This window comes from Globicephala melas, chromosome 5, assembly GCF_963455315.2.
Source record: "Globicephala melas chromosome 5, mGloMel1.2, whole genome shotgun sequence".
Taxonomy (NCBI): Eukaryota; Metazoa; Chordata; class Mammalia; order Artiodactyla; family Delphinidae; genus Globicephala; species Globicephala melas.
The window spans coordinates 85333250-85347457 of record NC_083318.1 but is presented as its reverse complement, the minus strand read 5'-3'; the positions used below and the strand labels follow the sequence as shown (position 1 = coordinate 85347457).

Genomic DNA, 14208 nt, shown 5'->3' with positions numbered 1-14208 from the left:
GACACGGGTTCGTGCCCTGGTCCGGGAAGATCCCACATGCCGCGGAGTGGCTGGGCCCGTGAGCCATGGCCGCTGAGCCTGCGCGTCCGGAGCCTGTGCTCTACAACAGGAGAGGCCACAACAGTGAGAGGCCCGCGTACCGCAAAAAAAAAAAAAAAAAAGAAAAGAAATGCTGAAGGTAGCACATATGTCGGCTTGAGTCACAAGGTCAGGGTCAGCCTAGACAGAATTGTGAAATGGATGAAGTTGTTTCTGAGTCCCTCTCAAGTCCACTGTCAGTGTATTTTTTTTTTTTAAAAAAAACATGAATAAGTTTTATTTTTAATTTTATTGAAATAGAGTTGATTTACAATGTTGTGTTTAATTTCTGCTACACAGCAGAGTGACTCAGTTATACATATATATTCTTTTCCATTATGGTTTATCATAGGATACTGAATATAGTTCCCTGTGCTATATAGTAGGACCTTGTTGTTTATCCGTCCTATATATAATAGTTTGCATCTGCTAATCCCAAGCTCCCAATCCTTCCCTCCCCACTTCCCCTCGGCAACCACAAGTGTGTTCTTTATATCTGTGAGTTCATTTTTGTTTCATAGATATGTTCATTTGTGTTGTATTTTAGATTCCATATATAAGTGATATATGGTATTTGTCTTTCTGACTTACTTCATTTAGTCTGATAATCTCTAGGTCTATCCATGTTGCTGCAAGTGGCATTACTTCTTTCTTTTTAATGGCTGAGTAATATTCCATTGTATATATGTGCCACATCTTTATCCATTCATCCAACTGTGGACATTTAGGTTGTTTCCATGTCTTGGCTATTGTAAATAGTGCTGCTATGAACAAAGGGGTGCAAGTATCTTTTCGAATTATCGTTTTATCTGGGTATATGACCAGGAGTGGGATTGCTGGATCATTTGGCAACTCTGTTTTTAGTTGTTTTTTTTTTTTTTTTTTTTTTTTTTGCGGTACACGGGCCTCTCACTGTTGTGGCCTCTCCTGTTGTGGAGCACAGGCTCCAGAGGCGCAGGCTCTGGATGTGTAGGCTCAGCGGCCATGGGTCATGGGCCCAGCCGCTCTGCGCCATGTGGGATCTTCCTGGACCGGGGCACGAACCCGTGTTCCCTGCATCGGCAGGTGGACTCTCAACAACTGCGCCACCAGGAAACCCTATTTTTAGTGTTTTGAGGAACCTTCATACTCTTTTCTATAGTGGCTGCACCAATTTACATTCCTACCAACAGTGTAAGAGGGTTCCCTTTTCTCCACACCCTCTCCAGCATTTATTATTTGTAGACTTTTTAATGATGGCCATTCCGACCAGTGTGAGTTGGTACCTCATTGTTGTTTTGATTTGCGGAATAATAAGTTTTATCTGATTATTATGTGTGTTTTTGTTTTAGTGGTAGCGTTCATAGGATGTGGTAAGAGACATTAACTAAGAATTATTATAGGGACCATAGCTTTAAGAGTTTTCAAGTAGATTTTTCTTTTCTTTTCTTCTTTTTTTTTTTAAATATTTATCATCTCATACAGTTTCTGTGGGTCAGGAATTCAGAAGCAGCTTAGTTAGGTGGTGCTGGCTTGTAATCTCATGAGGTGGTAGTCAAGATGATGGCCAGGGTTGCAGTCATCTGAAGGCTTGACTGAGGCTAAGGATGAATTTCCAAGATGACACTCATGTGGGTCTGGTTGCCGGCAGGAAGCCTTAATTTCCTCCCATGTGGGCCTCTCCATGGGCTCCCTGAGCATTTTTTTTTTTAACTAAGGTATAATTTCCATAATATTAGTTTCAGGAATACAACATAATGATTTGATATTTGAATATATGTGGTCAGTGTTTTTTCTCTCTGTTGCATTTCCTTCAGTCATTTATATGTGCTGCCAGTTTTTAAAGTTTTATTTGCATTTTTCAAATTAGAAAAGTCCTTCATTTGGGGTGAGTCAAAGATTTAAAAGAAAAAGCTAATAATCATTACTCCCCTCATCCTGCTGAGGTAGCCTTGAATCCTTCCATATCTTCATTGGTGCTCCTGAACGAACACATATATAAACGTGTTTGTGCGTGCATGCGTGCTTTCAGAAGAGGCTTTTACAATTTCCTTTTATACCAGCAATGTAAGAAAGTACCTTTCACCTGATAGAGTATTTACTATTCTATTGAACTTTTTGCCAATTTGATCACTATTAAATGATCTCAGTGTTACTTTAGTGATTACCACTGAGTTTGAACACCTTTTCATAAGTTTACTGGCTATTTGAAATACCTTTTTATCTTTTCATATCCTTTGCCCATTTGTTTTTTCTAGTTTATGGGAGATCTTTAAATTGAGTATCTGTAACTGTTTATCTGTAATTTGTGTAATTTATCTGTTATTTATCAGATATTTTTCCAAATGATCCCTAGACTATTACAGATTTTGGTTATAGTATCTTTTATGATGGATAACGTTTTTTATTTTAATTGTCAAATGTGTGTGTGTTTGTTTTTTTCAATAGCTTTTGAGTTTCCTGTTTTGGTTAAAAGGTCTGTTTTATCCTAATGGTATATGTAATATCTTACATTTTCATCTTAACATCTTTTTTTCTTTTTAATTTAAATTCTTAATCCATCTGGAATGTGCTTTGGTGTATAATGTGGCATAATGTTATAATTTTGTTTTCTTCCTTATGGTCAGTTGTGCTAGTTCCTTTTATTACATAATCCATTCTCATATGAATGTGCTACTTTTATCATGTATTAAATCTCATATATCATTCAATATACTTTTGAATTTTGGTCCATTTGTTTATTCTTAATGTCAACACAATATTGTTTTACTAATTGTAGTTTTATAGCACATGCTGATATAAAGGTATCTATTTATATATATACTTCTGATACATGACACTCTTCTGCCATTCTTAGACCTTTTTAATTTCTATGAATTTTGTGTATTCAGTTTCCAATAAAATTTTGTTGTGATTTTAACTAAAGTTGCATTTAATTTGTATAGTAATTTTGTGAAAATTCATATTTTTGCGTCATTTAGGTTTTCTACTTAAGAACAAATATGTCATATATTTACGTCCTTCAAAAGTGTGTGAAGGGTACTGTCAATAGCATGAAAGGATAACCCACAAAAGGGGGAAAATAATTGCATATAGTATATCTCATAAGGCAGTGGTCTCCAACCTTTTTGGCACCATGGAGCGGTTTTGTGGAAGACAATTTTTCCGTGGACTGGGGGTGGGGGGGCGGGTGGTTTTGGTGTGATTCAAGCACATTACCTTTATTGTGCACTTTATTTCTATTATTATTACATTGTAAGATCCAATGAAATAATTATACAACTCACCATAATGCAGCATCAGTGGGAGCCCTGAGCTTGTTTTCACTTGCCAGTCACTGATAGGGTTTTGATATGAGTCTGCAAGCAATTGATTTATTATGGTCTCTGTGCAGTCAGACCTCTCTGCTAATGATAATCTGTATTTGCATCTGCTCCCCAGCGCTAGAGTCACCACCTCTGTTCTACCTCACATTAGATTCTCATAAGGAGCATGCAAGCTAGATCCCTTGCATGTGCAGTTCACAGTAGGGTTCGTGCTCCTATGAGAATCTAATGCCACCAATGATCTGACAGGAGGTGGGGCTCAGGTGGTAATGCGAGCAATGGGGAGCAGCTGTAAATACAGGTGAAGCTTTGCTCATTCACCTACTGCTCACCTCCTGCTGTGTGGCCCAGTTCCTAACAAGCCATGGACCAGTACTGGTCTGTGGCCTGGGGGTTGGGGACCCCTGTAATAAGGGATTTATATCCAGAATACATAAAGACTTCCTGTAACTCAACAACAACAAAAATAAACATCCCAACTGAAAAGAGAAGAGGACTTGAATAGACATTTGTCCAGTTGGCCAATGAATGTGTTTTACCTGCCTTCACTAATTGAGTTTGGTTTCAGACTTGCATGTCCTTCAAGTGGCTTGTAACCTGAACAAGGTATTTGCCTGAGTTGTTTTCTGGGAACTTCAGGTCAGCTGCATCTAGTTTGTGCTGAGCTGGTTAAGACTGAATAGAACCACCCTTCAACTGGTTATGCTTAAGGGTCCACTCCAGTAACCTTTTGACCGTGCAGAGGCCTGTGCAGAGTGATGATTATTGCAACTTTTTTTCAGTCACCTTTCCCCAAGCTCCCCATGCCTCAGATCATCTTGCTTGGCTGCCTTGCAAATAAACCCTCTCTTTGCTGCAAACCTTGTTGTCTCAGCATTTTGGCTTGCTATGCATCTGGCAAGCTGATAACAACTACATGAAAAGTTGTTCAACATTGTTAGTCATTAGGGAAATGCAAATCAAAACCCCACAGAGATACCACTTTGTACATATTAGGATGGATATTATTACTTTTTAAATAAAATAAAAGATGTTGAGGATGTGGAATTTATAGAAACCCACATGCATTATGCAGCCAGTGGAAAAAGTTTGGTGGTTCCTCAAAAAATTAGGTATTAAGTAGCATTTCTATTTCTAGGTTTATATTCAAAAGAATTGAAAACAGGAACTCAAACAGATACTTATACCCCAATATTCATAGCAGTATGATTCATAATACCCAAAAGGTGGAAACAACCAAAGTGTCCCATGAACGAGTGAATGGACAAACAACATGTGATACATGTGTAGAGTGGAATATTATTCAACCATAAAAAGGAATGAAGTTCTGATACATGCTACAACATGGAAGAACCTTAGAAACATTATGCTAAATGAATGTACTTCTGGACTTCCCTGTTGTCTTTCCCTTAGTGATTTCTAGTCTTGATTTCTTTATGGCATAGCATATATACACTATGTCATTTCATTTTAGTTCTTTAAAATTTGTGAAGATTTGTTTTATTTGTTTTATGACCCAAGATATTGTCTGCCGTTATGAATGCTTCATGGGCATTTGAAAAACAAGTATTCCATTGTTGAGTGCAGTTGACCATAAATGTCAATTATGTTGTATTACTAATTTTTATACATTGTTTGATGCAGTTTGCTAAAATTTTGAGAATTTTTTGCATCTAAATTAATGAGAGATAGTGGTCTGTAGTTTTCTTTTTTATGCTGTATTTGTATGGTTTTGGTATCAAGGTAATGCTCACCAACCTTATAAAATGAGTTGGAAATTATTCCCCCTTCTAATTCCTAGAAGGGCTTATGTAAAATTAATTTTAATTCTCTGATTTTTTGGTATAATATTCTCCAGTGATATCATCTGGTCTGTGGCATTTCTTTTTCAAGAGCTTTTAAGTTACAAATTCAATTCTCTAATAGTTATAGGACTATTTAGGTTATTTATTTTATCCTGGCACATTTTTGATAGTTTATGGTTTTTGAAGAATTGGTCCATTTCTTCTAAGTGGTTGAGTTTATCAGCATAAAATTGTACATAGTATTACTTTGTTATCCTTTTTTTTTTTTTTTTCTTTTTTTTTTTGTGGTACATGGGCTTCTCACTGTTGTGGCCTCTCCCGTTGCGAAGCACAGGCTCTGGACGCGCAGGCTCAGCGGCCATGGCTCACGGGCCTAGCCACTCCGCGGCATGTGGGATCTTCCCGGACTGGGGCACGAACCCGTGTCCCCTGCATTGGCAGGCGGACTCTCAACCACTGCCCACCAGGGAAGCCCCACTTTGTTATCCTTTTAATGGCTGCAGGATCTGTTGTGATATACCGTTTTATTCTGGATATTGTTGATTTGTGTCTTGTCTTTTTGCCTTTGTTAAAGGATTATCATTTTTATTCACTGTTTTAAAAGAACTAGCTTCCTGTTTCAGTAAGTTTTTGTGTTTTCCTGTTTTTAGTTTCATTGATTTCTGCTCTTATTTTCTCCATCCTTGTCCTTGGTTTGGGTTTATTTTGCTCCTTTTTTTAGTTTTTGAGGTAGAAACTTTATTTTATACTTTAGTTTATAATCCAGTACTATTTTATTAAATTTGTTACTCAAACTGTTCCAGCTTTGGCCATTAGAAAGCTCTTTCACTGGCTCCTGTGCCCCTTTGATGGACCCCATTTTTGTTGTTATTGCTGTTGTTTTTAACATTTCCTTACCTTCTGGAACTACAGGATGCTCCAGGCCCAACTTACCCTAGAATCAGCCATTTCTCCAAGGAGCCAGTGGTTCCTTTTACTGGAGAATGGTATTAGGAACCAAGATCTGGGTGCTAGGTGTGCTGTTTCTCCTGGGGCGTTAATGCTTCAAGACTGTCTCAACTGACAGAGCAAGGAAATATATGTGTGTATGGTAACTGGTATATATACACATATCTATAAATATTTTTCTGTGTAACTGTATCTGTATTAAGTTAAACATGAATTCATATTGATGTTTCCAACTGTAATTTATTACCACATGGGTTATTCTTGCTTCTTTGCCTTGCTTATCTGTAAACGTCCACTCTGTGTGTAAGAAACTTGGCACTTACCATTCACCATCTACCTACTTAACTTTTTGTTCCTATATGCATGTATAACAGTATCAGAATTGTTGACTTAAACCCATGGAAAACAATTTTATCTACTGGAGTACAGTGCTTATGTACAATTTCTTTATTGTACTTAATTTACAATATTGTGTTAGTTTCAGGTGTACAGCAAAAGTGATTTGGTTATATATATATGTGTATACATACATATACTTTTTTCTTGATTCTTTTTCATTATAGGTTATTATAAGATACTGAATATAGTCCCTGTGCTACACAATAAATCCTTGTTGTTTATCTATTTTATATATGACACTGTGTATCTGTTAATCCCGTACTCCTAATTTATCCCTCTCCCTCCTTCCTCTTTGGTAACCATAAGTTTGTTTTGTGTCTGTGAGTCTGTTTGTGTTTTGTTTTATTTTTCAGATTTCACATATAAGTGATATCATATAATATTTGTCTTTGTCTGACTTACTTCACTTAGTATGACAATGTTATGTACAATTTCTTTAGCTTTTAGTTTTACAGACTCCATTTCTAACCTTACTTAGGTCAGCATTTTTCCTCACCCCCGTAAGTGAGGTTGTTTGTATGTATCATGTCATATATCATATCATATATCATATCACATCATATATCATAGAATGTGGTATATGTGATACTGTGTGACTTCCAAGGTTAGGACATAAAGGGCTTCTGCTTGGCTCCCTCCCTTTCTCCTTATTTCCCTCTTAGGATACACTCTACCTTATAACCCAGACATCATGCTGTGAGGAAGCCCAAACTAGCCTACTTGCAGACATACATAGACAGCAATATTTCTTCGGCCTGCTGCCAGCCTCAGATGTTAGACATGTGAGTAAGCAAGCTTTCAAATCGTTCCAGGCCCCAGACTTCATGGAGTAGAGACAAGTCATCCTTGCTTGTGCCCTGCCAAATTCCGGCCCCACAGAATAAGTGAACATAATATATGGTTGTTTTATGCAGCCAAGGCATGGAGTTACTTATTATGCAGACAGAGTAACTAGAACAACTCCCTAATTCCCAACTGACATACTGTTGTCATATATTTTATTCCTGTTATCCTGTATTTTAATTCTGCTATGTATTTTGATATCTTTTATCTCTATAAGACTTTATTTTTGTTTTAATCAGTGTTTATATTTACACATACATCACTGTGCTCTTTATTCCTTTTAAAAAATGATTTTAAAAAATTACGGTAAAATAATATAACAAAATTTACCATTTTAAACATTTTTAAGTGTACAGTTCTTTGGCATTAAGGACAGTCAGGTTGTCCAACTGTCACCACCATCCATCCACAGAACTTATTCATCTTGCAAAACTGAACCCATTAAACAATCTCCCCCTACCCCCCAGCCTCTGGTAACCACACTTCTACATTCTGTTTCTGAATTTGACTACTCTAAATACCTCATATGAGTGGAATTGTTCAGCTTTTGTCCTTTTACAACTGGCTTATTTCACTTAGCATAATGTCCTCAAGTGTCAGCCAGGTTGTAGTGTGTGTCAGGATTTCCTTTATAAAGCTGAATAATATTTCACTGTATGTATACCATATTTTGTTTTGTCCATTTATCCATTGATGGACATTTAGGTGGTTTCCACCTTTTGTCTTTTGTGAATAATGTTGCTGTGAGCACAGATGTACAAGTACCTCTTGCAGCCCCTGCTTTCAATATTTTTGGATATATAGGCAAAAAAGGAATTATTAGATCTATGGTAATTGCATTTTTAATTTCTTGAGGAGCAACCAAGCTATCTTCCATAGTGGCTGCATCATTTTACATTCCCACCAGCTGTGTGCAAGGGTTCCAGTTTTTCTGTATACTCACCAACACTTGTTAACTTGTTATTTTCTCCTTCCCTCCCTCCCTCCCTCCCTTCCCATCCTAATGGGTGTGAAGTAGTATCTCATTGTGGATTTGTTCATCATTATCGTCATTAGGGAATTTTAAATTAAAACAACAGTTAGATACCACTACACAGCTATAATGGCTAAGATCCAAAAGCTGGGTCTCTTTTGTAACTCCTGTTTCTTTGAGAGTTTCTGTCTTTTCATTTGTTTCAAGAGAATTTATAATTGAACATTAAGACATTTTTATGGTGGTTGGTTTAAATAAATTCTTGTTAAATAATTCCAGCGTCTGATTCATATTGTCCATTTGCATCCATTGATCGTATTTTCTTCTTCAGATAGTGTTTTTTCTTTTTTTAAAATTTTTATTATGATGAATCATTTTGATTGTATCCTCAACATTTTGGTTATTATGTTAAGGGTCTCCTCATTGTATTTCAGTCTTGTTATAGTTGCCCTGTTTTGGTTTAACGTGAAGGCTCTTGCCTATTTTTGTGGAGTTTATTTCCAATGACATTTAAGTGTTTATAGAGTTCTAGCAGTGGTATTTTGGTTTGTTTCATTTTCTGATGCTACAGGGGATTCACCACATTATCCGTTGTTGCTTAAGGCTTGAGGTTCCTAGCAAATATACCTTCTTCCAGCTTTCAGAGTTCTGTTATTATTGTTTGTTTAAGTTGTACTTAAAGGGAGAAGCAGGAGAAAGTGAGTCTATGTAATTTTGTTACAGAACCAAAAGCCATTTTGGCTTATTTTAAATTTTTAATCTTTTCTTTTTGAGAGTATGAATCAGTATGAGTACTACCCAGCCATTCTACTTTTTCTTTGATATTTGAAGGTTAAGGGTTAAGAGAATATATATTTCTCTTTATATAGCTATAAAGATATATGTGTATAATATATATTCTCTTTGTATAGATATAAAGATGTATGTGTATATAAATATTCTCCCTATATATACATATATTTTATATAACTATATATATCTGTTCTATATGTATATATGTATGTATATGTATAAAAGTGTGGTCATCTAGCTGCCCTAGTTTACCCAACTCTTAACCTAAAGATTGAATCTCATAATTTCTCTACGATTACCTGTTACTTATTTTAGCTATGTAAAGATTTATTTAAATCTTTAAAAGAATTTTTATTTTATTGTGGTAAGAACATTTTATTTTATTTATTTTTTAAAATTTTATTTATTTTTGGCTGCATTGGGTCTTTGTTGCTGCGCACGGCCTTTCTCTAGTTGCGGCAGGCTGGGGCTACTCTTCATTGCAGTGTGCTCATTGCGGTGGCTTCTCTTGTTGCAGAGCATGGGCTCTAGGCATGTGGGCTTCAGTAGTTGCAGCACGTTGGTTCAGTAGTTGTGGTGCATGGGCCCTAGAGCGCACGGGCTTCAATAGTTGCGGCATGCGGGCTCAGGAGTTGTGGCACACGGCCTCAATAGTTGTGGCTCGTGGGCTCTAGAGTGCAGGCTCAGTAGTTGTGGCACATGGGTTTAGTTGCTCTGCGGCATGTGGGATCTTCCTAGACCAGGGCTCGAACCTGTGTCCCCTGCATTGGCAGGTGGACTCTTAATCACTGCACCACCTGGGAAGTCCCAGTAAGAACATTTTTACATGAGATCTTCCCTCTCAACAGATTTTTAAGTGTACAATATTGTTATGTATAGGCACAATGTTGTACTCTAGATCTCTAAAACTTATTTATCTTGAATAACTGAAACTTTACACCTGTTAATTAACAACTGCGAATTTCTCCCTTCTCCCAGTCACTGGCAACCATTATTCAAATCTCTCCTTCTCTGAGTTTGACTATATTCAAATCTTGAATAAATTTACTATATCAATAATATTAACTGTGAATTTTCTCTGTTTGAGGATTTTTTTCATTTTAGAACTGTGGAGCATGGACCAAATACACCTTTCAGTTTATTAATTTCATAAATTAGAACTCTTAAAGTACTTGTGTATTTTAATCCTAGATCTTTGATTATAAACTTAATGACCTGTGAGTCTTCTGGAAACTTTCTAATGAAATTGTTGCCATATTTTAAAAAGCACATTTCATTCTAGTATTATTATTTAAAGAGTTTTTAATATCTTCATGTAATTTTCTTCTAGTTCAGGCCCATGAGGTTCATCAGGAAATTTTGGCAACTGATGTTCATTCTAACAATACATCTGACTTGAGAAAAATGTCAAGTAAAAAACTAAAAGATCATCACAATGAAGCTGATGAGGAATTTTACTTATCTATTGGCTTACCTTCTGATCATCTGGATGCAAAAGCATCTTCATTGCAAAAGACTATTCCATCTGTTGCCCAAAAGAGAGAGACCTATACTTCTGAAAATTCAGTAAATATGCTGCCTTCAAGTACAGAGATTTCTCATAAAACCAAAAAAAGGTGAATTTTTGTTTATTTAAAAGATATTAATCTTACTATAACTATTTTATCTTATGTTAAAAAGTGAGTAATTTAGTCTTTTAGGTATTTTATAGTAAGTATTGAGGAATATTAACATGTTTTGAGAAAAACATAATATACATTCAGTATATATTCAGTTTATATTTAATATGGAAGGCCTTAAAGTGTTCTTCAGAGACGTTTGGGGGTAAACTTTTCTATGGTCTTTGGAAAAGCATGTTTTTTTCTTTTTTCTTTAAGATTTTTATTTTAAAATACTGTAGACATACAGAAGATAACAATAGGCACTCACATATTCAGATTTGACATATGTGAATATTTTGTTATATTCAGATCTTTTTCTTTTTAAAAAATGTTTTTTATTGAAGTATAGTTGAATTACAATGTTGCGTTTATTACTGCTGCACAGCATAGTGACTCAGTTATACATATATATATGTTCTTTTTCATATTCTTTTCCTTTATGGTTTATCACAGGATGTTTTTTTTTCCTTATAATAAGTTTTCTATAACTTCCTAAGAGAAACAATTTGTATTTTCTCTATGTTATTTTTAATTATAAGGGTAGGTATATATCAGGTCATCTCAGGGTAGCAAAGAGTAAGTTTTGTTGGGGATGAGTTGTGGTAAACCCACATCCATTTCTTGGGGCTTTCCCTTTGGCCTTTAAGAAGCAAAATAGATTGTTCAAGGTCCTTTGGTATTGGGAACCTCTGCCATGAGTGTAATATCTTTCTAGGGTCTTGTGTGATTCTTGGAGCTGAGGAGTTAAGTACATTCTAAGATTTTGCTATTCACAGTGTGATCTGCAGCTCAGAATCGAGAGCAGTGGCATTATCTGGAAGCCTGTTAGAAATATAGAATCTCAAACCCTATGCTAGACCTACTGAATCAGAATCTACATTTTAATAAGATTCTTCAGATGATTCAAATTCATATTAAATGTTTGAGAACTAGTGTTCTAAGCTACACATTTCTTTGTTATATGATTTAGCCATTCTTTTTCTCTCTTATTTTTTTCTATCAACAAATACAAAATTTAATTTTTCTGAGCAATTTGCCTTGTGTATGTTGTGTAAGAGAAACACATCAGCATTTATAATTTTTAAACAAAGGCCCACTGGAAAATTTTGTAAGCAGTTGTATTGTTACTGTAAGGGAGTTCAGGAATACTTATAACTCAACAAATGGTGGGAACATTCATCATGTCTTCCTTTTAACCTTTTAGGTTAAACTTTGAAGATAAAGATGATTTGAAGAAAGTAGAAGTAACGAATAAAGTATCAGAAATAGAGGATAAAGTTTCAGAAGGACCACAAGAGAGGAAACAGTTAGGAACATCTCAAAAAAGAATACAAGATTCAGAATGTGAAGATCAACCACAAGCTAGAAAGAGTTTTTCAACATTGTTTTTAGAAACTGTAAAAAGAAAAGGTGAATCCAGGTGAGTTATTAAGAAATGGTCCACATTTTTCTTTCACATTCTTTGAATAGTATCTAAGGATTCTTAGTGATATTTAACTAGAAGTTAATCTTAATTGACACAATTTTTAATTGAAATTATGTCTAACCCATAAGGAGAGAGTAGTTTCTTACCAGTAAATTAATTCCAAAGCCATCATTTAAGGGATATTAAATTAGATGTGAAAGAAAAGTTTATTCAGCTTTCATTGCTTCTGTTCATCAGCACTTTCTAGTACGTATGAGATCAAAGAATAAAGACAGTATTTAGAAATAAAATTATGTCAGGGTGCCTGTATTTCACTGTTAAGTGTTTTAAATATTTTTTCTATTTCTTTTGATTGTGTTAGTAAAAGGATAGTCCTAAAATAAGTTTTAATCTGTTTTTGCCTACTTAAAAACCTTCAGTGGTTCTACAATATCCATACAGTGATTCTTAACTGGCTGCACATTAGAGTTAACTAGAATTAATAGCAGCTAGGGTTGAGAAGCACTGGTCTATAGAATAACTTGAGATTTGTCAGCTAGTATTTAAGGCCTTCACTGTCACTAGTGAACTGTTTCTACCAACTTGTCATACATATTTGCAGTTGTCCTGGCTTTGGCGTACCTTTTCCCCTTGTCGTATGCCAATTTATATTTTATTCTAAGGTCCATGGTTGTAGGCTTCTGATTTTTTCCAAGTCCCACTCCAGTGTTTTTTAAAATAGTTCCTTGCCTTGTATTATAGTTTAGCTATTTTATATATCTTTCTTAGTAGGTTAAGACATGAGCCCTTCTTTCCAGGAGTTTAGTTTCTTTTGTATTTTCTGTGAGATCTATCAGAATGCTAGTGAATATATTAGGAAGGTTTTATAAAAAACATATTGAGTGAATGAAATTCCTCTTTGGTTCAGTCTGTGTTCCATAGTTGACTCCTCCCTCCCCCCACCCCTCCAGTCTTCCTCCCTCTCCCCTCGCCTCTCTGTGTGTGTGTGTGTGTGTGTGTGTGTGTGTGTGTGTGTGTATGCAGTATATATATATATACATATATATATGTGGCATCTTTTATCCCTTGTATGGATGTTGTCCCCATAATCTGATAGAAATATGTTATACTTAGGGGCTAATTATATCTATGTCCAAAAAAGTAATTAAGTATTTTTTAATGTGCTGTGGGTTTTTTTTGAAAAACTAGCGAGTAAAGTGTATGTTTAATTGCTGTAGCCAGATGTAACTACTCACTATTACTTGTGCTTTCCTGCTCCGTTTCTGTGCTTATGCTCTTCCTTATGATTGTCTTTCTTGTATTTCCTCATGACCAAATCACATCCATTCTTCAAGATCCAACTCAAATGCCACAGAGTCTTTCTTGATTTTTTCCACCTAGCCCAGAGATTTACATTTCACAGTGCTGGAGGCTGGGAAGTCCAAGATCAAGGCTCAGGTAGATTCACTGTCTGGTGAGGCTTGCTTCCTGGTTCATGGATGTCTATCTTATTGCTATAACCTCAAATGGTAGAAGGTAGTGAGGGGGCTTTCTGGGGTCTCTTTTATAAAGATACTAATTCATTCATGAGCCATTCCACCCTAATGACCTAATCACTTCCTAAAGTCCCCACCCTCAAATACCATCACGTTGGGGATTAGGTTTCAATTTGTGAATTTTTGAAGGATATAAACATTTGATCTATAGTAAGTGTCAAAGTTGTTTCCTAAGGATATCTTTGGTTTGAATAACCTTGAAGTTATGGAAGTCTCTTTAATAGAGGAGTGGATTTAGAGAGTTCTTGTTGGCTGGTTTCGGAAGGCTTTATTTTTAAATACTTAGCATTACTTCTTTAATATATAGAATTAATAGATATTACAGATAACATACAATAAAGCAAATTAAACATTTATATCAGATTGGCTTTTTCTTTAAGTGCTGAAAAATAATATTTCTGTTTAAACATGGTCTTCTATTTATATATTATGTGGTCTATTTA

At 35.5% G+C, this 14208-nt stretch overlaps 1 protein-coding gene across 3 annotated transcripts in view; it reads left to right on the top strand.

Annotated features, from left to right (window-relative positions):
* Positions 1-14208, top strand: part of CENPC (centromere protein C) — a 91361-nt gene that overhangs the window by 21107 nt on the left and 56046 nt on the right. For all 3 annotated transcript variants that reach the window (XR_004044398.3, XM_030880676.3, XM_030880674.3), the window contains exons 6-7: positions 10474-10759; positions 12009-12224. Coding sequence is in view for 2 of the 3 variants with exons in the window: in XM_030880676.3 (XP_030736536.2) it covers positions 10474-10759; positions 12009-12224 (502 nt within the window). In the remaining variant the exon portion in view is untranslated. The remainder of the gene's footprint in view (positions 1-10473; positions 10760-12008; positions 12225-14208) is intronic.